This window comes from Phalangium opilio, unplaced genomic scaffold, assembly GCF_054372755.1.
Source record: "Phalangium opilio isolate 3A_F unplaced genomic scaffold, DU_Popi_V2 ptg000015l_1, whole genome shotgun sequence".
In the NCBI taxonomy this organism is placed as follows: Eukaryota; Metazoa; Arthropoda; class Arachnida; order Opiliones; family Phalangiidae; genus Phalangium; species Phalangium opilio.
In genome coordinates, this window is record NW_028324150.1 from 1,596,349 (window position 1) to 1,622,568 (window position 26,220).

At 36.1% G+C, this 26,220-nt stretch overlaps 2 protein-coding genes across 2 annotated transcripts; one reads left to right on the forward strand and one right to left on the reverse strand.

The window, feature by feature from the left end:
- Nucleotides 1-5,690: 5,690 nt before the first annotated feature.
- LOC149704637 (uncharacterized) lies at nucleotides 5,691-8,057 on the reverse strand. Its single transcript, XM_089865731.1, has 3 exons — nucleotides 7,436-8,057; nucleotides 6,440-6,889; nucleotides 5,691-6,358 (listed from the first exon to the last, which is right to left on the reverse strand). The coding sequence occupies exons 1-3, from the start codon at nucleotides 8,055-8,057 to the stop codon at nucleotides 5,691-5,693; spliced, it is 1,740 nt and encodes a 579-aa protein (XP_089721857.1).
- A 17,221-nt stretch (nucleotides 8,058-25,278) lies between these two features.
- On the forward strand, nucleotides 25,279-25,880 carry LOC149704638 (uncharacterized). The gene is made up of 2 exons (XM_089865732.1): nucleotides 25,279-25,731; nucleotides 25,808-25,880. The coding sequence occupies exons 1-2, from the start codon at nucleotides 25,279-25,281 to the stop codon at nucleotides 25,823-25,825; spliced, it is 471 nt and encodes a 156-aa protein (XP_089721858.1). The 3' UTR covers nucleotides 25,826-25,880.
- Nucleotides 25,881-26,220: the final 340 nt, after the last annotated feature.

The window sequence follows — 26,220 nt, forward strand, 5'->3', positions numbered from 1 at the left end:
AAGAAAATTATCAGTCGATGTATCTGTAAGTACTATAATGGGTGAAATATTTATGTATTCGTGTTTTAATCGTTCTATTGAATCTTTCTACGAAAGGGGCGTAGTGAGGTTCGCAAGTGTGGAAATTAATATTTTTTTCTTTAAGAAACTTTCTGACTTTGAAATTAACAAACTCTTTACCCGAATCGAAATAGATTTTGCGAGGCAAATTGCTTTTATCCGGAGAGAACATAATTTTTAAACCTTTCAATACTTCTTCGGCCGTCTTTCGCTTTAAAGGGACAATGAAACCTTTTCTAGAGAAACAATCTATACCCATTAATAAATAATTGAAATTGTCGTTATATTGAGAATAGGCCTTCATATCGTCTAAATCCAATTCGAATCTGTCGCCGATATTAAAAACTGGTATTTTACGTCTAGGAAATTTTTAAAGGAGTTTTGTGTAAAGTATAAGCTTCCGAAGTTTCTAAAAATTCGCGTACATTTTTTCTCAAAATTCCTTTATCTTTTACGGCCTTATATAAAGATTCGATACTCGAAAAGGAAGCGGGATGCGAAACGTCGAAATAGATTTCGTTTAAGGATTTTTCTTGATTGTTCGATAAGTCTCCCATTCTCCTTTGTTAATTTTTTTCTTTTTTATTCCAGGGGTTACTGTAAGAACGCGTTTTCTTTTAGGTTTTAATATTGACCTATTCGGCGTTGTTGCGGTAGTAGTTTTATTTCTAAGTCTTTTTTAATCGGTAACGAACTCGGGGTTGTTGTTAATTGAAATGGTTGGGGTAGTGAAGGTGTTGATGGTGGTGGTGGTGGGGTCGGTTGTTGTTGTTGTTGTTGTTGAAAAAATAATGGTTTAGTTTTTTAACGTAATTTTCAACCAATGGTTCGAATTCTTTCCATCCAATTGGCGGAGATAATAAAACGTTTCCTTCGTCGAAATTTTTAATGGCGTAATAAACTAATTCGCTAATATCGCTATTTAATACTCGAGATTCGTCTATAAAAACGAATCCGTCTTTATCGGACCACTTGACTCTTCTTTCGTTAGTCGACAAATAATTTAAAATATCTTTCGCGCGTCCTCTATATTCCATAGAAAATAAATTAATCCAAGGTTGTAAAGAATTATCTTCCTTAGGATTTTTAGTCGTTTGATATCTTTGCCATATTTTTTGATATAAAACCCATTTAGTTTTATCGTCTAAATTAACGTTGTTAATTATTTCGCGCATATCGTTTTCCATATTATTCAATGTATTTACGTCGTTGGGAACCGGAGACGATTCGGGTTTTTCGTAAGGGACTAAAGTAATTTTTTTAGCGAATTTCATTTTCTAGAACTAAATAAAGATCCAATGACAGACGCGGCCAAGGGTAAAAGCAGTGAAAATATCCCTCCGCCTTTTTGATTAATTAATAAGGATCTTTTTAATTACCAATTAACTTTTTAATCGGCAATTTTTCTTAATTTATTTTTTATATTTAGATCAATTTTAAAATTGTTCGAACTTAATTCGAGAATTCCGTTAAGGATATTAAGCGCGACCTCGCTTAGAGTTTCGACAAGTTCTTTATTGGCGTTTTTCAAAAGACCTAAACGTTGATTTCTTTTTAATTTACTTAAAGTTTTAATTAAGTGTATATGTTTTTTAGCTAAACTTTGACAAAAATTTCCTTTCCTTCGCCGCTTCGAAGATCTATTACGTTTCGTAGCCATCGTAAAAATGAAGTTACGTATCGCAATGTATCTTCTTTCATTTAGTTCTAATTCTCCATTCCTCCGGACAATTTTGACTTAAATCGAATAATAAATAAGAATAATAATTTTTGGTAGCGTCTTTGTAACTTTCTTGAATAAATTTCCAATTATAGGGATCGATTTGTTTGAATAAAAAATTTACTTGCATTTTATCTCTAATTTGCCTAAATAAAATAATATATTTAGCATTCAGAGATATTTCTCTTATATTTTTATGAAATAAATTTTGTACTAAAAAGAAAACCGATATAGATCTATGATGACTATATTTAGTGAATATATCGGCTATTAAAGTACCTTTATTTTCGCTCATTAAATCGTCAATTATCATTAAGAGATTTTTAGAGCCGTCATAAATAGTAATATCATCCGGTTATCCTCGAATAAATTTAATATTACTACTTTTCATATCGTTATAAAAAGGTTGCCATTCCGAATAATAATAACCAATCTGATCAATTTAAGGCTTAAACATATATTCTAATTCTTTAATAATTCGACAACAGAATACTATTTTGCCGCTACCGGAACTGCCGGCTAACAATATCGACGCTGGATGTTTGAAAGGTACCATACGGCTTTCTTCGAACTTTATACTATTACGAATGAATCGAAAATGAGAAATGTTATTAAATAAATAATCAACGCGTCCGCGCGCGGAAAAACTAATATCACGCTACCGAGGATTCCGCGCGCGATGGGGGGCAAGGCCCTTCCCCCCACCCAAAAAAATTATTTGGAGGGACAAAGTTCCTCCAAAAAATTTATCTTAGGATAAAATAGGAAAAATAAAGACACGTTAAAATAGTATATTTTATTTACAAAATTTATAGTCAGGGGAGAGTTGTTAATTTTTCGGTGTTACTTGGCGGAATTAGCCAAGTTTGATTTTATAAGTGAAATACGTTAAAAACAAGATAAGCTATCGATTTAGACTCGTCTTCAAAATTTCATCAGCTGAAATTAATTAGTTTTAAATCTTTCAATTAAACGAAAAATTCACTTTTTTGTTTCTGGAACTTTGTGAATTCAAAAGCTCAGTGTTTAAGTTTGGAATATTTTTCAACATTTATTATTTTGCACACAATACGAACAACTTTCCACGCCTATCTTAAAATTATATTTCAGCTAATCAAACAACTAATATGAGACATTATACATTAACTAAACTGAAATTAAGCGAATAACTATCTCATTAAATATTTAATAATCCAAAGAATGAAAATTGTTCAAAAACACCACAAATGCTTAATAATACCCCCGAGTAAAATCCCTTAAAATCTCGAGTAAATTCTTTCTATTCATATGAAAACGTTCTTCAAAAGCTAAAAGTTCGAACATCCGAATGCAAAGGGAGCGGAGCCTTTCTTCAAAACTACATTAAGCAAGTGCTTAACTTGCTTTCGTTTATCCATGCAACTCGCAGCGGCAGCACCAACTGGAAGCTTCATTTAGCAACCCTAGAAGAAATGTGTATATACTTTCACGCCCACGATCAACAAAATTACGGTCGCTGGGCACCTTTATACATAGCTGACATGAAAGAGCTAGAAATTGAAGATCCCCAAACTTGGAGCTTTTTAAACAATGGCAACTTTGTTATTACCAAAGGTAAAGTTCCATTCACTTCATTAGATCCTGACCATGCAATTGGACAGGAACATAAGAAAATGAAGATCAGAGGCAGAGACGTTGGAATATCAGGAAACCCTACAGCTCTCCAAAATTACTTCACAATTGCACCACTGTTAAGTTCGATGGTTGAAAAATTTAAGGAACAAGCAGGCATAGAAAATAGAACCCCTTCATCGCTTCACCATGAAAGCTATGGAAATAAAGGATGTAAAATTGTTAAACATGCCATAAGTATATCCTTAGCAATTTCCAAAGAAGGCAATCCATTTCTTGACGGTGATATCCATAATTTGATGACAGTTTCTGTACCGTCTACTGAAATCGCAAATGACATTGTGAATAGGGATGAACTTGGAAAAGCAGCTTTCTCCAAATTTGTCGAAGAAAGACTTATTCAACGTTCCGTGGGGTTTTGAGATTCACAAAAACGAAACAAATATAAATATTTCAAGGACTTCGGATCTCAAACCACCATTAAAGTCAAAGGTGATCTCTAAACTCTTAAGGAAGAGAGAAGCCTAATCTTAAAACTATTGGTTGTTGCAAAGGCAAGACCAGATCTGGCCGCGAAAGATGCCATTGGGGAATTCGAGATTCAGGTGTCACCTCCATCACTTTTCAATCCCGACGGCACTATGCACATGCTAGCTAATAAACACGAACTTATAACGGAAATTTTAAAGCTGCCACTACCAGAAGTCCTAAAATCTATGGCCGTACACTTCCTGAAAGAAAGGTCGTCATTATTGATGCCATGTGCGTCGTGCAATCCTTCCAAAGCTCTAAGGATATCACCTCGGCACAATAACTCTAAGATAAATTTGTGCAAAAAGTTGAGCGCATGGGTTTATGCACGACGAAATAAGGGTACTGTTTGATCAATACGTTGTGGCTTCTTTGAAAGATGCAACACGTTCTAAGAGGATTGGGAAAAATACAGCCGTCCACTGCCACGTAAACGACGCAACCAAATTTCATAACGTGAAAAAATTTCTTCTCCATTCTGAAACGAATCTGACTTCTTATCTTTCGGATAAATTATTGTCTTATTTTTAAGACAATGAGACGATCTTAGTAGTTTCTCATGATAATCTGATTTCGGCGAATCGTCCATTGGAAGATGTTTTTGAAAGCCAAGAGATGAGACACGGTCGTCATTCATTGGAAGAAGCAGATCAGCAAATTATTCTTCACGCCGAAGACGTTGCGAGAAGTCCCTGAGGCACTCAACTGGATGTATATTCGCTAGACACTGATGTACTAGTGTTCCTCACAGGATTTTACAAAGATATACCAACTAGTACAACGATGATCCGAAACAAATACCAATATAAAATTAACGACTTCTACTACAGACTAGGACCAAAAAAAGCCTAAGCGTTGATAGGTTGGTTTTGCTTTAAAGGCTGTGATAGTACTGGATGTTTCGCAACCAAAGCTCTTAAATCCCACTTCAAAACCTTAATGGCATGTGATGACAGCATCTTGGAGGCATTTGCCCTTTTTGGAACCAATGCCTTTATATGTCATGAAATCGTTGAACAAATGGAAAGGTACGTCTGCCTTCTCTAGAAAAAGAATGCAGATCAACGGAGCTCGGTTGGGAGGAAAGGAATGGTGTTTTCCATCCACAGCTGTGTACGTTGCCTCCAGCACCAGAAGCTCTTTTAACTTTGCAAAAATGTTCTTGCAAGAAAGGCTGTCATGGTAGATTTGATTGCTTCAAGAACAATTTGAACTATACAGACCTTTGTCGTTGCAACGAATCATGTCATAACAGAAAAATTATTCAAAATATTGAAGAAGAGACTTTTGCTAGTTTGAACTTTTTATGAGTTGCATATTGTTATTTACCTAATTAAAAGTGTTTTAAAAATTCACTTTTAAGCATAAATAACCAAAAATATTGTTAAATATACTTTATTTGGTTGAATTTAGTTTATTTAAGTATAATGTTGCTTAGATTTTGTGTAATAAAGGTAAGTAGTGTTAAGCGTATGGGAAGCGTAGCGAAGTTAAAACCCTTAGGTCTAAGATTCACAAAGTTTCAACAACAACAACAAAGTGAATTTTTCGTTTAATTGAAAGAATTAAAACTAATTAATTTCAGCTGATAAAATTTTGAAGACAAGTATAAATCGATAGTTTATGATGTGTTTAATCTATTTCACTTATAAAATCAAACTTGGCTAATTTTGCCAAGTAAAATACAAGTGTCTCCTGACTATTATTTATCAAGTTTTAAAACCGTAAGGTACCGTTTCGAAACTATTAGGTAAAATTCTTACTTTATCTAAAATATTCTGTATACTTCAGTTTCATTGCGAGATACAACAATATGACTTGGTAATCTTCTTATTTGCTTAGGGAGACGTATTTTAAAGTCCGAAGTTTCATTTTCTTCATTATCTTCTATTTCTACGCCCAATAAGGTTTTAAGGTTTTTTATATTTTTAATTTTTTCAGAATTAATGTCTAGTCTAAATCCTTTTACTTTAGTAATATTATATTTTTTCTCCGAGTCAGGATCAAATATTGACATGCTATAATTTTTAGGGCCGCCGCTTATGAATAATTCGCAATCCGCTCGCTTGCCAAAACATTCTAATTCGTTTTTAAGTGGGCCTAAATAATCTCCCGTTGTTAATAAAGCGGCTCCGGTAGGGGATAAATACAGCAATGAGTCAGTGTCATAATAATAGCAGGCTTGACCAACTTGTGCTAAAGATTCTAACAAATGAATTCGGGCCATTGCGGTAGTGTATGAGGCGACTACTACATTCGTGTGTTTGTGTTCAATTTCGTTTCCTTCGGTAGGTATATATTTTACTAGAAGCGTCTTTTCGTTTATCGTCAAAATACTTCTAACTTCGATTTCGGGGTTTAATAATAATTCGAATAACTCTCGACCAGTTTTCAACGCTTCCGTTTTGGTTAAAACCGTTCTGTGCGCGAATTTTCCTCATAAAGAATTAAGCATTAGTTTAGCCAATGACCTAAACCCCTCGTTTTTCTTAATATTATCTAAATTCAAATCGATACCTTCCATTAATTTATAATTTTTAACGTATTCTATCTTCTCTTGTTCGGTGTTGCAATTTGATGGAAAACCGCTTGCCTCGGTTTTATATCTTAAAAAAGGTATCGATATATTCTTGAAATAGTCCCCCCTTTCCCGTGGCTTATCGTATTCGGTAGTTTCGTACACCCAAGCTTCGATTTTTCTTAAAATTACGTATCCTCTATTAACCGCGTGCCTAAGTTCGTCAATAACCCACGTACCGTTTAATTGCCTTTCGCGAGGCTCGTGATTACATTCCTCTTGGTTTTTAGTTTTACAGCACGTGTAACACAATGTAAATACTAATTTATAATTAATTTTCGCCGGAAGAACGGGGTGGTAGAGGCTAGACGGGGGCAAAACTTCGCATTTAAGTAGCCCTTCAAATTCGAAAATATCGGGTATATTATCGAGTAATATTTTGAGGTGACCTAACACGTTCTTTTTACATTTATTTACGTATGGATATAAAGATGTAAAATCTAAATAATTAATCTGTTCGATACTCCTTGGAATGTTTTCAAGGTATTTACTCGACCTTCGAAAAAACTATCTTTAGGATTCAAGGGCTCTTTAATTTTAGTTTATAAATTCTGGTTCTAAAGAAACTCGTTAATTTCGGGACTTTTTTTTCTTTTCTAAATTCCACTCGCATTCCCAGATCGTGGACAATTTTATATTATTAATAGATTCGAGTCTATTAATTATTTTCATTGGGCGGACCCATCTAGTATTTAAAGTTTGGCCCGGATCACCCGATATAGGTTTATGTCTATTTAAAGGGAAAAAAATTTTACACCCGTGGAACCAACATCCGAAAAATTCAAACTCTTCATTCTCGCACATCCCGTCTACTTTCATATTAAGGACTCTAGCTTCTTTCCCCGTATACGCCGATTAAATAGGAATGTTTCTTTTATGGCCTAACCATACTAACCATTCAATCGCCACGAGAGACTAATTCTTTGGTATTATACCTATCGTATATTTTTTTAAAAAGGTTTTGCGATAGACGTGACTACAAACCCCTGGCAATGTCACCGCCCCGCATCGAAACGGATCTACACCGACTCTATCTTTTAAAAGTTTACGTAATATCAAGCAACCTTTTCTCAAGATAGTCACGTCATTCGAGAAATATTTATTAAGATCTTTTAAGAAATTAAAACCATTTTCAGATTGGTTTTCTTCGTTATACCATTTAAGAAATGATTCGTAATTTTTTGAGGTAAAATTTTCGCATCCGTAGGCTTCTTTAGGGGATAAACCTTTCTCTAAGACGTAATTAGTATGCTCTTGATTGTTAATGTCGAAATTATGATCAACTACGTTAAAAAGAGAGTGGGGCAAATAGCCCTTAGATTCGTCATCCTCTCTAAAGCCGAAAGTGGCGAGAAATTTAGCCAGAACTACTGGGACGAATTTGTACGAGTCTAAGAATATTAAATTGTAAAGTTTGATCTGATATACCTCAGTTCCATTCACGATTAATTCCGGCTGCCAATTTTCGTCTCGCTCCATTATTTCTCTTAATAAAAATTCCTGGTCGTATTTACTACCGTTATGACTAATTATAATGACGTTTTTAACGTCGGCCATGGTTTTTAGGTACTCTATAAAACCGTGTATAGGATTCGATCCGGCGAATTTTCTTTCTCAGTTTCCAAATTGACCGCATAACGCGCAAAATCTTAAATTTATTTCGTCAACGCAGTTTTCGCAAACAATTCGGCTAATAAGTAATATTGGTTGAAGTTCGAACCCTTTGTTCTTACAGTCTTCTTCGTACATTTTTATTTGTATAGTTTCTATGTCGAAAAATACGAAGACAAAATTCGGTAAATTAGTTTGTCTTCTCTTCGCGGACGAAGCTAAAAACGGGAAATCTTTGATTTGTTGGATGTAACAGAGATGGTCGGGACCCTGATATTTCCCGCATACGTTACAATACATTTCCCCGCACGTCTGTTTTTCCTTTCTTTTACCATAATCTACGACCTTAAAACAATCTGGGCAGTGAAATAATTTTTCGCAAAGAGGTTTAGGGACTTGTAAATGACTTTGAAAACATTTCTCGCCCTTAAACGATCTTAAACATTTATCGCAATTAAGGTTTTCGCCTTCGCAATTTTTATCTCTCAAGGTTCGTTTATAAGCGAGCGAGAAAACGTAGGATTGCTTATGCATGAAGCCGAAAGTGTATTCCCGCGATCGGTAAAATTTTTCAGCTTCAGCCTATATTCCACGTGTGCAAGTTTACAAAGAAGCTTGAGGCACGAGCCAATTGGTACGCTTGTTTATAAACTCCGGCAAAATGCCGTCGACGAATGCTCCTTCTTAATTCAATAACTTTATTATTATTTAAAAAGAAAGCATTGCTTTTGCAAAAGAGAAACCAATTAGTAGAGAAACGAGAAAGAAAACAACGTAGGTGGGGAACCCACCCAATTTGGAAGCTTCGGCATGAAGAAGGTTATTTTCATACATTGGTAAGCCTTAGCTGTTTGAATTCAATATATCTATGTTTTGTAAATCAATGAGGTTTTTCAACGTCTAGCTAGTGACTATGAGACGAGTAGATAAGGATTATTTTAGCAATTTCACAAGGATGTCACCCGAAAACCTTGATGAAAATATCCACCATCACGGAAACCACTATCACCAGCAATAACATTAAGGCAATTCTTTGTTATAAAATGTGGGTGTGTATTCTACCTTGAAATGTACCGTTTTCAGAGTATTGGCCAGTGGTGATTCCTAAACAAGCACCGCATTTGGGTTCAGAATCCATAAGTCAACAGTCCACGTTGTTCTTAAGGAAACTTGCGACGCTTTATGGAAACGTCTTCAGCCGTTATATTTAAAGGTGCAATACCCAAAAACTATTGACATAACTCCTATTATAAGTTATATGTATACAAGGCCCAAACGGAGGAATTGTGGAAAACAGCTGCATTTGAATTTAGTCGTCAGTGGCAGTTTCCAAACTGTTGTGGGGCAGTTGATAGGAAACATGTAGTTATCCAGCAACCAGCAAAGAGTGGTTCGATGTAGTACAATTATAAAGTACACAACTATGCCTACCAATGACAACACTCATTATACCATGTCTCTCTCCTTGTATAGGGTACAAATTTTGTGGCTTTTATGGCTGTCGTAGATGCCGACTATAGGTTTTTGGCTGTTGATATTGGCGGATACGGGTCAAATTTGGACGGAGGGGTTTTCAAAGCGTCTCCTATTGGCCAGGCATTGGTTAAAGGTAAGCTAGGTCTGCCACCACCATGCTGTTTACCACGAACAAGGATGCATATGCCGCATGTTTTACTTGGAGATGAAGAATTACAACTAAGACCAGATTTTATGCGACCATATTTTGCCAAAGACTTGACATCGAAAGCTAGGGTGTTTAATTATCGTCTAAGTAGAGCTAGTTAATGCATAAACCAACTTGTATTGGTACTGAGCTAATGTACTATGTATAAACATTAGGCGATGTAGTTAGAATGCTTTTGGTATCCTTGGGGCTAGATGGAGGATATTTCAAAAACCAATACCTTTGGCACCTAGAAATATTGGCAAGGTGATAAAAGCGACAGTGGTTTTACATAACTACATGTTAACAAAGGAGAAAAGGCAACCGAAGAAAGTTTACTGCCCACCCGGATATGCCGATTATACCGATTCCTTGGACAATTATTATTATGGGGCTTGCCACGATGATGACAATTCTTTTCGCCCCGTAAATGCATCAGAATCAAGAAATTTTAACGAAGACGCCAAACTGACAAGAAATAATTTTGCCGACTTCTTTTGGAGTGAAGAACGTGAAGTACCATGGCAATGGGAAATGCCAGAGAATGTTCAAAGAGAATGAAATATGAAAGAAAAATTTATTTAATGTTAAAAAGGAAAATAATATGTACACTTTGAATTGAAATAAACATTTAGTTATAAATAGATGTCTTTGGGACTATTATTGAGCATTTTTCATTCTCATCAATATACTTGTTAACAATTTCAAGGAGTTGCATTTCACATTTTCTCCGTTTTGAGGGGGTTATCTCCCGCAGCAGCTCAGCCAAATATTGTCCAAATTTGTCTTCTTTATCATCTGTTTCGTCCTTGGCTGATTTGGCCACCGCTGCTGCTACTAAGCCTAGAGTCCTTCAAATATATAGTATTCCTTAGTATTGTTATATTAATGCAAAGGTCAGTAACATTTACCCATCTATGCTCTATAGCTCCTCGTCAATGCGTTCCTTTTGGGACATACTCCCTTTGCTGCGGTTTGAACGAACATTGGCTGCTCTTTTTTTGGGCACTTGAACTGGTTTTTTGTTTTTTTGAAACCCGACGGGGTTGAACAATTTGAAACTCCCGAGGATGTTGAAGGGGTGGAATTTTCGTCGGTTAAACAGGATGCTTCAGTTGTCGCTTCATCAGTATTTGTCTGATATGCGACATCTGTGACCAAATCTTCGTCGTCTCCATCGTCACAATGTCCCATGGACATGGCGGATAATATCTATAATTAGAGAATAGTTAAGATTTACTATGTATAAATAGTATATGTTGGATTTAAAATATTTGTCTCCGTTGTTCAATTTACATGACGTCTTGTAGACATGATCAATTCAACACAGTATTATTACCTGATTTGCCTCCTTCTCCCCATTGAGACAAATATTTGGTGACGTGCCAATTTCTTTGGCTGTGGTCGTTTGGGGTTTGCGGGTGCAACAGACTTACGAGAGGAAGCGTCTTTGGTCTTATAAAACACTGATACATACCAATAATTGAGATCAGCAATAATATCGTGACCAGCGACTAATTTAAGAATTTCCTTGCCAATGATTTCTTCTTATTTAAAATATGCTTGTTAATTTGAAAGTATTCTTAAAACTACCTTCGCTCTAGTTTTTCAGTAGCGCTAGTCTCATGTCCCTTAAAAAACCGCGAAAATGTAATGCTTTTTCATTAAGAAGCTATCCCCAAAAAGGCTTGTTTTCTTCGTTAAAAATTACAAACGGGTGTCAGATCATTTATACAAATGCATACCGGCCCTATAGTATTCATTTACCTGTAAACATTAGAGAAACATACATTTTCCTTTTCTTCCTCAACCTATCCAACATCCGTTAAGGTGTTTGAAAAATTTTGTGTATTTTCTGCTCCTCACTATATTAAAATGAGGAGGGTTTCTATGTTAAATTCAACTGTCCTCAAAACAAGTAATACTTCTATTTATATAAATAGCTTAATCTTTGTTTTCTAAACCCTTGCCTATACGTAAATTTTCTTCCACAGTAGCCATTCGATTCTTATATTTAACTTTCGAAATAATCCTTTTCAATAATAATAATAATTTTCAATTATATCTCTTAGGGACAAGGGGTTATAATTATATAACAGAGACCTTTTAGTAAGCATGGATTCTGATGAAGATGAAGACGATATTTATCACACGCCCCAGAAAATATTGACAAGAGCAATATGCCACCTTACAAAAGAAACAAACTATTCCAAGATACTTGGCTTCGTAATGATAATTTTCGTGGTTGGTTACGTGCTGTAAAGGAAAAAAAACCACCAAAGCGTTATGTATCGCTTGTAATGCTAAGTTTGTTTATGATAAAAGTGAAATAGAAAAACTTTCCAAGGGGTTTAAGCACATCAAAAACGTTAAAAGTTTAACCAACACCAGTAGTTTTGTGACTAAACCCAAAAAAGATAATGCAGTAAAAATGGCTATAAATAAACTAACCGGGTTCTTTACAGAACATAATGTAGCATGCATACTGTAGACCATCTAATACCTCTGTTGAAAGATTGAGTCAAAGCCTCAAAAGTTTTACAAAAAATGCATCTATGACTAACTAAATGTACATCTATAGTTAATGGGCTACTCGCAAAAGGGAAAACGAGAAGACAATGGAACGTCTGCGAAATACAAATTTCTCTATACTAGTTGATGAAAGTACGGATATCGCCGATTTTAAGAAGTTTCTAAGGTTAGAGTTTTTGTTCGATATGTGGTTGACACTTCGGCAACAACTTTTTTAGAACTTATAAAACATGGTGCAAAGGACTTCCACAGAAAAGTTGTTTAATGCTTTTAGCCAATGTCTTTGTAAGTTTGAAATTCCAATGGAAAATATTATAATAATGCCTTGCGATGGGTGTTCAACTATGGTGGGAATTCACAACTCACTTGTTAGTCGTCTTAAAGAAAAAGTTACAAATATTGTTCAATTTAGGTTTATCTGCCATTTTTCTGCTGTGGTAGCAAGTAAAGGTTATGCAGAACTATCCAGGTCCTGTGATGAACTTTATACTGTATACCTGGAAACGGAAAGAGGTGTGAAATTCTCAAAATATTCCAAGAGTGTTTCAAATAACATAAGAAGAAAATTCTAAAATTTGCATCAAAAAGATGGCTTATTATGCACCAATGTGTAGCCATAATTTTAGAGCACTGTACTGCTTTTGGAAAGCTTTTTCAACTAGCTCTTTTTGAGGACAAGCTAAATAGTGCAGGAACAATGCTGATGGAATTAAAGAACAAGTACCCCGAATGTTACTTATAAGTTTTAAAGTATGCCTTAAATTACTGTAATTCCTTCAACACCACTTTTCAATCATGGAAAATCTTAATTCATCAGTTTGTTGACAGTTCCGAAAAGTTAGAGATATAGGACAAACAATTTCAAAACTACTTAGAACAGAGTTTTATAAAATTAATCCGGAAAGTCCTCATAACCAACTTAGCTTGAACAAAGTATTTCATGGACCGGAATATGAGGCTTTTTAGCTACTGTACCTCCTGAAACCAAGATCCAACAGGAAGGAATTAGAATGAAATGTTAAGAATTCTACATAAAAGCAGGAGCTCATAATAACCCCCTTCGAGGGGAAGTATGAAACTGGCCATAGAGCTAATGGTAAAAATCGCGAAAAACAAGATTCTGTCGTTGCGCATAGAAAGGTTTAGCCTGTTTATGGACATACAACCTTACAGTATATCGTAGTGGTATCTATGCTCCTTTGTTTTCGTTCCAAAACTTCCGTTGGCTGGGATCTCCGTCGAAAAGAACAATGGCGACTCTGGTGGACGTAGAAACACGTTGCAATTCTTATATAAAAGATACTGCGAATAAATTTGTCCAAACCGTTTTAATTTAACCACGGAATTCTCACTCACACATATCACAACAAAACATTATTGACGATCGTTTAAATGTTTTGTAGAAAACTAGAAACCCCGACTAAAAGCCAACTTCTTAGCCAAGGCTTAATTTACACCGTTCCGACAGAAGCAGACTTGAGCCATTTTCGCTCTCAAAATCACAAGATAAAAATAGTGCCAAACCGGAAGTGTGAAAGTTAATGCGCGTGGGCGCTAAAAATGGGGTAACTATTTCTTTGGGAGGTAAGCGGTGTATGAATTCGCTGAGCTTTACGGCGAAACTTTGTTTTTACGGGCTTTTTAACCAGTTTCGTACTTCGGGTTATTATGAACTCCTGATAAAAGCTTTTAGTGAAATGTAGAGCATGTTTCCCCCAAATGATAAACTCATTAAAAGCTTTAAGTTTATTGACCCAAACTTGTGATTAGTTAAGGGTTAGCGTCCCATAGAAAAAGCACTAAAACTTTTTGGCTTTTGAGGCAATTGTCATAGGCGATACGGAAAAACTATAGCAAAGTTAGTTTTCGGAATACTTCTAAATTAACAAACATTTATTAAATGAGAAACTTACCTGTTTTGTTTTTCAATTAAGGAAGTCTTATTGTACTTTAACTAATTCAGAAAGTACATCAAAAAATTACTTACTTTAACCTATTTCTTCATTTCGTTCTCGTTGACAACTAGAAGGGCCTAGGTTTGTGGGTGCTTAAAAGTTACGTTGATCAATTCCAAATGTTGGGTTTCTTGCTTTTTTTCCAAATTTCTTATTCAGTAGACGCTAACAAATTACTTCATCCGAGGTTGAACAATTTTAGATGTATTTTCTAATTAACTGTAGCACCCATAATAAGAAAAAGGTCAAATTTTGGTCTAGAAAAGTAATTCAGGTAAAAAATTACAGTTAATAGAGGTTTTATATCATTTAAAGTAAGCTTTTCGACGTTATTTATGGCCAAGGCTTAAGTTCTATTTTAGTTTGTCTATGCAATATAGTGTCTATAGTGTCTTTCCTTTTAAAGATTATAAGAAAGCTCTGTTTTGGAATTACAAAAATACACAGTCTGTTTCGATTCATGCTAAAAATCGTAACTCTAGGGCCTAGGTTTTACGCTACTTAATACTGTATTCATCATGACTGTTTGTTGGCGCTTCTAGTTTTATTTAAAAAATGGCATATCTATCCAAATTATTATGGTTTAGAAATCAACGGTAGTGTTTTCACCCTGTGAAGAATTCAACTTCAAAATATTGCAGGAAAGATAACAAAATGTTCAATGTGTTTTCCCTACGGCAGTTAAAAGGGTGGTGTTTACGTTAGCGCAGTTAATTCAACATTCTCATATGAAGACAGGGATAAACGGTTTCATTATTTGTTAATCTCACTAAAATGCTACTAATTGTGAAGGTGTGTGATATCATTCCTGAAACTAAACCAATGTAGAGGACCAGATTATTCGTTAAAACAATTTTGATCTTATTGAATCAGTCATACTGTGATGTTACGTTATCATTTTATAAACTATATGTTACCAACAGTGGATTGTTTAATTCATAAGTAACAGTGGTGCTGGTTAATCCAGGAGGATAGTGTCGTTATATCATTTAATTAGTCAACTAATTTTCTTGTTTACATCACAGATTCTCTCAACGTAACCACGTTAGAAACGGAGGGTTTCGTTGTTTGCTATTGCCACAGTCCACATTGCCGTTTGTTTATTGGTTTAAATTGCTATGAATTGTATAGGTATTTGATTTAATTACTGGCATTCAAGCTAAACTATAGAATAACATCATTCATTAACATATTGTATAGATAATCTTAGACCTGTGCGAGTACTCGAATGAAGGCGAGTTCTCGATCGAGTCTCGAGTCAAGTACTCGACTCGAGACTCGAAAATCAAAATTTTAGGACTTGAAAATTATTTTGGGTTCTTAAAAATCTTCAATATTGGACTTGAGAAGGACTCGAACCGAGACTTGACGCCTTATGAAGTCCAAAACTATTTACTTTGTGACCCGGAATTTTAAGTAGAGCGCCGCACCTAGTGGGGTTTAATCGATTTAAAGTTTAGAATAGACAGGTCATTGGACAAAAATTTGACTTCAGCTTAAAACTGACCGAACACACACACACACTGGCCAATGTCAATCACATCGGTAGTTGACGTTGATATCAAGCGCGAACACGCAGTTCTCAATCTCATCAATATTGAAGCTGCTTGTTGAGATGACCATACGATAATATTAATCGTTATATGTCATGCATACTAGTTTAAACATTTGTATTACCTGTATACGGCTGACCCTTGGCATCTAGCCCTAGCAATGGAACTAAGTTTCTTAAAGTAGTCTGTTTTAACACTATTAAATGACCTTCAGACTTTCTATCCAAAAGTGGCCTGTGATTTAAATATTGTGATATTAATTACACGCATATGTAATGAAAAAAGTATAGCTTATAATATTTTATAGAGCACAAGATCTAACGAAAGGCAAACAAAAACATGATAACAGTCCTTTTTTACGTTACTATCTAATAACCAGGGTTTGCTTGCATCCAACACGTGCTATATTCCCTATCTACACAATATTTATGAACATAAGTGCTTACCTTTAATCAGGGTTGTTTGATTTAAATCAGTTTGATTTAAATCACTGATTTAAGTCAAGAGATTTTTTAAAAAAATCATTTGATTAAAATCAAGAATATATATTCATTTTTAACACATGTTTTCTAAGATTCCAAGAAGTAGTTTAAGAAACTCGAGAAGATACTTAACTAGAAAAGACCTAAAATTAAAAATAATCATGGTTTTCGTATATTGCAATGTAAGTTTTTCCGGCAAGAACTCCAGTTTGTCTTGCTGTAAAGGCAAGGAAGGAAATAGCGGTCAAGCTTCTCGTGCTCTTTCTTCCATTCATTCCTAATTTTATCTTCTTTGTTTTTCCCCATGTTTTTATGCCAATATCTAACAAAACTACACAAAAAGAGTTCGCCATATTGCTGCCTCAGCATCTAGGTAAGTGATTAGACGTTTCCTAATTAGTTAGTTGTCTCATCAATCGAAGCTGATGTCGACCGCAGTAGACTTGAGTCTACTGCGGTCAACCATCAATATTCATCCTCAAATTAGTTGATATCAACGAAAAAACCGTCAATTTTGGCAAAAATTGATGCGTGTTCGGTCAGCTTTAAAGACTTTGGGGGCAATTCTATAACTTATTAAAGAAGTGGGAACTATCGTCTAAATGGTTGGTGTCAACCTAGTACCGTCGATGAGAGCGCGATATCTAAATAGATGATTAGTCTTAGGTGTCATCAAACTTTGAAAGAAAATCGGCGATGTCTTGCTAATTCCCCTCGTACTAATAAAAAACAAGTTGGTTGTTTAACTTTTACTATTTTTAATTTTCACTAGTGCTAATTTATCGAAGGCGTTAAGCAGGTCGATTAGTTATCGCTGCTTTATAAGGTAAAATTTTAACTTGACCACCTTGTTTTCTAGTAGCACGAGAGAAATTCGCGAGACATCCGCCGATTTCGTTCAAGGTTTAATGACACCTATGCCTAATAGCCTATTTAGATATCGCGCACTCATATAAAGCACGAGGTTGACATCAACCCTTTAGACGATTGCTATAACTCGCGATAACTAGCTTAAAAAGTTAAAGAATTGCCACCATTAAGTGTTTTTTCTTGCTGTTAATCTAATATAGATAGATGGTGGGAGAGCGTCTCGGTCATTTCTTGGTATATAGAAGGCAAAAAGTCTTATCAAAATAGGAAGATAGTGCCGGAAAACGTAATAAAGACATCATACCTATTTGCTCTAGAAGATTTATCAACATCAACAAGGGCAGAAGTTTCTACCGCCGCGGACGGCTTTCCGATAGAAATGGGCATGGCTTCATCATGATCTTTACTACGGTTCTGGTCACCGAACACCTTTTCCAAAGAAGCGGGTTGATTTTCCTAGCATCCATTATAGGTGCTCTGTTTACAAGAAAATTGAAGAAATAAATGATGAAAAACGTTTTAGCGAAATGTTTTTATCCACAAATTTACATTATAAAACCAAAAAGAACAAAGCGAACGTTTGGAGAGACGTCTAAATACTAATAGATAGGCATCGTAAAACAGGGTGTAAACAAGAAAATGTTTATTATATATGTATGTATATTATAAGGATTATGATCATTCTTTTTATAAAATAAACTCGAAACAGGAAACAATGAAATTTGAAAAAGGAAGGCATATTTAATGCTTACAAGAATCAATATGTACAAATTGAGAAATGAAAGGTTTATCATTTAAGTTTGGTCAATTTACTTTACAACTTCCGTAGTTCTTTTTTCAAACGTTTCACCGAATTTCTTCTTTCTACAAAAATTAAATATACATTAGCTTAAAGTAAATACTTATACTTTAGAATATTTAACCTTTGTCTTGATGTTCCACATTTTCAGAAGCGTTCTTGGATGAAGGCACAGAAATAGAGGCTACGGCAGATTGCAACTCGATGTCGTCTCTACTATTAGCAGCTGTGGGTTTTTCTCGGTGTTGTTTCTTCAAACGTTTTACCGACTTTCTTGTTTCTACAAAAATAAAATATACATTAGCTCATAGTAAATACTTTTATTTTTGAATATTTAACCTTTGTGTTGATGTTCCACTTTTTCAGAATCTTTCATGGATAAAAGCATGGAAATAGAGGCTACGGCGGATTGCAACTCGAGGTCGTGTGCTGTCAATTCTACATCTGTACTAACTGCGGGGTTTTCTCTGAGATCTTCCATTAAACCTTGTAAAAAGACAATAGAAATAACAAAACACAAAATTATTCTTGTTTCATAACTTACCGAATATTTGTTGAACACTGAATGCATTGAATTTTCGTTTGATAGAAAACATCTTCATTACTATCCATTTCTACTTCATTCTTTTCCTCGATTGGCTAATTTTTTCGATTTAAATGCTCGTTTTTTCCATCTTGATCTTCATTTTTTCTGGTTTTCAAGCTCTCCTCTTTTTTCCGATATTTCAAAATCATCTCTATTTTTCTGTCTAACTCTATTTCCTTGTTTTTGGTACTCTTCTCTATTTTTCATTTTTTGAAACTGTATGTTTTTAGCTCTTGACTATTTTTCTTTCTTTGAAACTCATCTTCTTCTTTCATGTTTTCAGGTTGAACAGGGTTTTCTTTCTCGTCCAATTCAGATTCACTTTGACGGTTTCAGCTAAGCTATCGTCTTCATCTGGCGGCAAAATTTCATTAACGAATTCTGAATCTTTTGAATTTTCGTCACAATTACGGGACTCGATCGAATTTTCGTCATCATTTCGGCATTCATTCGAATTTTTGTCAGCATTTCGGCATTCGTTCCAATTATTGTGAACATTTCGGGATTTGATCGAATTTTCGTCATCATCTTTGTTGCTTTCGCTTCGATATTTAGTACTTTTTTGGGAAACAATTGTGTAGAAGTTAAATCAATATTTATTTAGTTTTATACTGTGTTAAAGATCAGACGAACACCTAAATTTGTGGGTGCGCCCCAATAATGTATCTTTATGACATCAATACTGTAATATACAATGTGTAAATAACTACATGTCATTTTAAGAGGTAAAAATGTTTCAAAGGGTTTATCATAGTCATCCGACGGCAATATTGGGGGCCGTCAACAAACACGTTGTTGGTGTCTTCTTTCCACATAGTATTTTCTTCACCATTGCACATTATGATTTATTCACCTTCAAAACTCTTATTTGTTCTTGTCTCTTTGGTTTTTTTCCTTGTTCCTTTGTACGGCCTAAGATTGGACATTATGAAATAAAGTAAAGTTCATTTCTTTATGCAGAACTTACTATCCAGTTTGGTTTTCAGCTCATTTAGAAGCTCTTCTTCACTTTTTTTTAGAGCTAAGTACTTGAAGTTTCTTAGATATTTTTAGCATTTTTTGTACTGAAGTTTCATAAGCCTTTGCTGGGCAAAATATTCTCAGAGAGTTGACAACTCTTTGGTTTTCTTCTTCTTGCTTTCTCTTTTCCAATGCGGCTTTTGCTTGAAGCTTTAGATCTATAAATTTTTCTTCTTCTGTTTCAATTTGTTTTTTTTTTAGGTTTTTAACAACTCTTTCTTGAACCTGTGTATGAACAAGTTTAAAAATATTACTCTGCAAACGATCTTTACTTACAATTATTTTATATTCGAGATATGATACCAATTTCACTATACTCACGGATTTGGAAACGCATGAAATGTTGCTGACTTCATTGTTTGTTTCCTCTTCGTCACTGGAATGCGCGGAATCGGTCACGCCTGATAGAAAATATTTCATTAGATATTTTAATTCCGATGCGCGTATTTCTATTTTTATATTACGCTCTTCAATTGTTTATCTATCAATCCATCCTCTGGACTTTGCTGCTTTGAATAAGTTAGTGAATTCAGGAGGTAGAAGCATAGCTTTTATGATTTTACGCCCGTTAAGAAACATTTCATTTAGATGTTATGATCTACGGACTTTGGGTGGCTCGGATTCGTGTTTCAGATCTAGGGAAAGTTCGTGCAGATTTTTATAGACTTACAAGCACCACTACGATGACGCGGAAGATTGCTTAATGCTTTGCAGTTTAGGCTAACTTCATACCAACAGACTTTTGTCGTTGGGTAACACGAATGAAAAATCGGAAACAAAAATTGATTTTCAAATTTCTTTGGGATCATAAGACATCTTCCCACAGTACTTTTAATTGTGAATATTTCAGAGAAATTTGAAAAACTATACTTCTTCCGGCTCATCACCCGGCGGTACCAACGACAAAAAAGGTACAGTGTGTGCCTTACCGAGAATTTTCACCATAAATGATGAAATCACATCTCCGTAAGAAATGGACCCAGGCGCTCTCTCCATCAAAAATACTTTAGCAGGCTTGTAGCATAATTACGGGGAAAATTTTTATTCTCACTAGAACAAAATGTATTTTTAAATACTTTATATCATCTTTATATATCATCTACGGTTTTAAACTTACTAAAAAGTTAGTTAAAACACTTAGGTGACACAAACCTACCATCCATGTTCTCTTATCGCTAATCCAGCGACGAACCTCCATCATTTATCGGGACTGTTCTTCCCTTTAGATAGAAGCTGACTTCAGTCTTATGCTGGAAATTTCGCGGCATATTGCACGAGGGCTTTCACAATGGTTGAAAATTTAATTTTTTGAAAGCTGGGGTGGACTTGATTTTGCTTTTAACATCGTGTTGCAAAACCAGGCACTCCACTAGTTTTTCATAATCCCTTAATTGCAGCACCAGATCTGATCCTTCACTATCATTGTCAAGCTCCATATTCTTTGTAGTTTTAAAACTAAATGATAAAATATTATGACCGTTAGCACCTTTTATTTATAACAATAAGAATGTGGTGCGCCATTCTTCGTAGGTGGAGAATAATTAATATTATTATTATTTAGAGCGAGTTAATGTATATATAGTTGGTCAATAAGACATCACTTAGCCAATGTCATGTTATGCACCTCTAGCGAGACTTAATGTAAAATGTGGCATTTAGACATTACTTAGCGACGATCTAATGCAGGTCTAAGCCATGCTATGGAACACGCAAATGAATTTTCATCAGTGGCGCATAAGATGTCATTATAAAACATGGCTATGCCATGTTATGTACTCTTCTATGCTAGATTGCAGCGCGAGTTAATGAATAGTTGGTCAATTAGACATCAATTAGCTACGTTCTAATGCATGCCTACGCCATACTATGTAACACGCAATTTGATTTACAACATTCGAGCATACGACGTCAATATAATACATGCCTATGTCATGTTGCGTACTCTCCAATTTAACTAACTACGTCTTTCTCACATTCAGCGAATACTTCCCAAAACCCATATTCTTCTTTTATTTTTATTTTTCATTTCATTTCTACGATTTATTAAAAGTAGAGAAAATATCACGAAATTATTCATTTCCAAAAATTGCTTGCGGTGTGCTTGTGTCTGTACGAGGCGCGTAACAGGCGTCCGAAACTGAAAAATACGTCTGGTGTGGACGGCAGGGTTGGCAAAAATTAATTTTATTTAAAAAAAACAAAATTTATGTTTTTTATTGTTTAAAACACGATTTTTTGTTTTAAACTGTTTTTTAAACAAGAAAAAAAACAGTAAAAAACACAAAAAAAACTTGTTTTAAACATGTTCAAAACCACTCTTTTTCATACGACCCTACGTATTATTTATCCCCGCTCGCTATTTAAGCCACTATTCCCGCTAGCGGCTAGCGCTAGCGTTTATTTTCACAGCCGACTTTATTCTCCATTTTGATTTATAAGACACGCGTCTCTTTAGTGCAGGTCTTGGTGCAAACGCGTTTCAAGTGGGAAACTAAATCGAAACGACCGAGTTAGGGCGTCTGCTATGGGAAATAATTTTTTTATTTGGAACCACGTGGAGTTGAGAAAAATATCTCATTCGTGTCATTGTTTTAATTTCGACATAAAATAAGTTTTTTACCACATATCATGAGTTCCACTGGGCGCAGAAAAGATCCAGCGTGGAATTTTTTCCATCATGTAGAGCCTAACGCAAATAGTAAAGCCACAAGAGCTAAGTGCAAGAAGTGTGAATTAGAGATGGTTTCAAGAATGAAATTACATTTTGACAATTGTCTTAATACAAACACCAAACCGAGTCCACGGGCTCCGTGCACAGTGACAGTCCCAACAGGAAATTTGGAAAGTTCTGAGTTAAGTTCCGATGATGATGCGCCCTTAGCAGCAAACATTCGCAAATTTAACGAGACAGCTAAAGCTAAACATCAACACTCTGCTAGTTTTCAAGAGGGAGAAGAAAAGGAGAAAAATGATACAGGTTGGCGAAACTTGGTGCTATTTTTCCATAATAACGAATTTTGACATCAAATTACGATTTGAAATATTAAACTAAGTGTTTATTTGGTTTAAGGAAGTCGACCAGTGACTCCTAGAAGTACTGGCTGCAACTCCAGACCAGTTACACCAGCCCTATCTAATGCTTCTGGACTTTCTGGTAAATCTGTCGCTAGTGTGTGTACAGAGTTTAGTGACGAAGGCACAGACATTACGTTTACTGAGCTAAGAAAAAGAAAGTCCAACACAGTGGCAGCCACAAGACCATTATCGTCGTCGAATCCCAAAATAAGCAAATTTGTAGTTTGTACATCGACTACCGAGAAGAAAGAGCTTGATTTGCAAGTTGCTCGATATATTTATGCAACCAACTCAGCTTTTCGTCACGTTGAACACCCGGAATTTATCAAACTTACAAATATGTTGCGACCAGGATACAAACCACCGACTCGTCGACAGGTTGGAAATGAGTTGCTAGATATACAGTGTGGAAGAGATCAGAGCAACACCTACCTTTGTGGAAAACCCCCAAAACCCCTGACGGACTACTTCAATGCAGTACATTTTCGAGCTCGTATACAGGGTGTGACATGTGTCATTGTATGCAAATGAGAACGTGCCACAAGTATCATAGTGAATATCGTTTAATGATACGCACTTTGAAACGTTAAAGACCTACGATTAAGCTTAGGAACTAAGGCATCACACTACAAATTAAAGGGCTGTTTGGTAAACCCATCAGCGTAAATGTTCGATGTGCCTACCGTCGTGGTGTAGGCACTCTTCAAGACGATTGTCCATGCCTTGTATTACGTTTTCTAGCATTAGAGGAGTGATTCGTTCAATTGCGCTTCGAATTCTGGCCTTCAAGTCGTCTACATTTAAAGGTTCTGTTGCAAACACCTTCCCCTTAACATATCCCCATAAGAAGAAATCAAGTGGGGTTAGGTCAGGGTTTCTTGCTGGCCACGGAATTGGTCCACCTCTACCGATCCAACGGTTTGGAAAGTGCTCAGTTAGCCATTGTCGAACATGGACCGCCCAATTTGGTGGCGCACCATCCTGCTGGAACCACAGGTCCCGCATCACTGCTAATGGTAATGCGTCTATCGCATCGCTAAACTCGTGGCTTTGGCCTACTTAGATAAGGAATCCATACGAGGTTACGAAGGTCAGAATTTTCCGTGGCACAGAAAATTCGGCACATTGTTCAATCAAACCTACGCGTCGTTACTAGCAGCTTAGTTCGTATAAACGTTGTAAGTCCTGTGTCGTAGACGAATGGCAGCCTACTCCAACCGAGAAAAATTGGACATGACGTTTATTTTGGGTGAATGTCGCGGTAACGTTCAACAAGCGGCATTGCTTTATGCCGAACGCTTCCCAAACCGACGAAGGCCGGTTCGAAGAACCTTCACGAACATTAGAGACAACCTACGAGATTTCGGGAGTTTCGTCGTGCATGACCGTCAACGTAGAAGAGACCGTATAATTGGTAATCATGATAGGAAAGTCGACATTCTAGCACGTTTTGAAGCCAATCCTCATACTAGTAGTAGAGCGGTCGGAGAAGAGGTTGGTCTAAGCCATTCAACCGTTCTTGCCATTTTACATCGGCATCACTACCGGCCCTATCATATCCACCTCCACCAAGCCTTAACGGACGATGACTACCTAAGACGTCAAGACTTCTGTCTTACCATGCGCGAGCTAATTGAAGCCGATCCATTGTTCTTAAGAAAGGTTCTTTTTTCTGATGAGGCGACATTTCAAGGGGACATAACTTACATTACTGGACCCAACGAAATCCATACTGGTTACGGCAACATTACCATCAAATTCGATGGAAGATAAATGTTTGGTGTGGCATTCAGGGGAACAGAATCATCGGACCTTTCTTCTTCGAGGACAACATTACTGGTGACAGGTATTTGAACTTCCTGCGCCACGAGTTTAGTGATGCGATAGACGCATTACCATTAGCAGTGATGCGGGACCTGTGGTTCCAGCAGGATGGTGCGCCACCACATTGGGCGGTCAATGTTCGCCAATGGCTAACTGAGCACTTTCCAAACCGTTGGATCGGTAGAGGTGGACCAATTCCGTGGCCAGCAAAATCCCCTGACCTAACCCCACTTGATTTCTTCTTATGGGGATATGTTAAGGGGAAGGTGTTTGCAACAGAACCTTTAAATGTAGACGACTTGAAGGCCAGAATTCGAAGCGCAATTGAACGAATCACTCCTCAAATGCTAGAAAACGTAATACAAGGCTTGGACAATCGTCTTGTAGGGTGCCTACACCACGACGGTAGGCACATCGAACATTTACGCTGATTGGTTTACCAAACAGCCCTTTAATTTGTAGTGTGATGCCTTAGTTCCTAAGCTTAATCGTAGGTCTTTAACATTTCAAAGTGCGTATCATTAAACGATATTCACTATGATACTTGTTGCATGTTCTCATTTGCATACAATGACACATGTCACACCCTGTATACGAGCTCGAAAATGTACTGCAGTAAAGTAGTCCGTCAGGGGTTTTGGGGGTTTTCCACAAAGGTAGGTGTTGCTCTGATCTCATCCACACTGTAGTGTACCAATCTCTCTCCTCGGAAATGAAGAATAATCTCAATGGGAAATCAGTTTGCATGGCATTAGACGGCTGTAGCAATGTACACAAGGAGCCTGTGGTTTGAAATTCAGTGACTAACATGGAAGATGATTCGTGTCATTTAGTTGATACAATTGATACTGGTTCAGAGCGTCATGATGCTGACAATTTATATAATCTGGCTGTTCAGTCCATTAAAAACTGCCAGAAATACAATTGCAACGTAAAGAGCTTCGTTACGGACAATGCAGCAAATATGGTTAACATGCGTAGACAATTATCAACCTCTGAGGATTTGGGTTCAGTGGATATTATCACTTATGGATGTTCCGCGCATATATTAACCTTGTTGGCCTACGACCTCGAAAAAGAAACTCCAGGAATAAAAGAGCACATTAAACAAGTTGTGAAGTACTTTCGAAACACACATTTTCCAGCTGCTAAATACAAAGAAGCGGGTGGAAATAAACTAGTACTACCATCTGATGTCCGTTGGAACACTTTGGCTGACTGTATCGAGTCGTATCTAAAAAACTGGCATATTTTATCTAAGGTATGCAGTGAAAATCAAGTTGCAATTGATAAGAATATATCAATTTTTGACATGACTCTGAAAATGAATTCCGAAGATTACACGAAAAAACTGAAAGTCATTGCTGTCGCACTTGACCGAGTTCAAGGAGACAGATGCACCATAGCGGAAGCAACTTCTAACCGTAAACTTAAAATGTAGGAAAGGGGGCCTAATTTCACGGCTCACAAAGAATTCAATTTAAAACTAGAAAAACTAAGAAGTTCCCAGGTTCCCGTTTAAAGGATTTATTTTCCATAACTAGCAATATTTACCAGGTCGAAGAAAAACGCACTTTGGTTTACGAATAATAACTTGAATATATTCAAAAAAAAAAAAACAAACAGGTCCGAACTGGAGCGCGATTACAAAAGAACTAACTGACTCATGACTCCGTTACAGACGGAGGCGTGGTTTTTATTCCCGCGATAAATTTTTTTATACATTGACAGCGGTGGCGCGTAAGGGGCC

Bases quoted from the DNA above. Each gene is read 5' to 3' on its own strand.
- LOC149704637 (XM_089865731.1), bottom strand. From the start codon at position 8,057: ATGGCCGACGTTAAAAACGTCATTATAATTAGTCATAACGGTAGTAAA. The intron at 6,890-7,435 runs GTATAATACCAA...AGAACGTGTTAG, and splicing joins TTTAAAAAAATATACGATAG to GTCACCTCAAAATATTACTC. The intron at 6,359-6,439 runs GTATCGATTTGA...ATTCTTTATGAG, and splicing joins AAATTATAAATTAATGGAAG to GAAAATTCGCGCACAGAACG.
- LOC149704638 (XM_089865732.1), top strand. From the start codon at position 25,279: ATGGAAGATGATTCGTGTCATTTAGTTGATACAATTGATACTGGTTCA.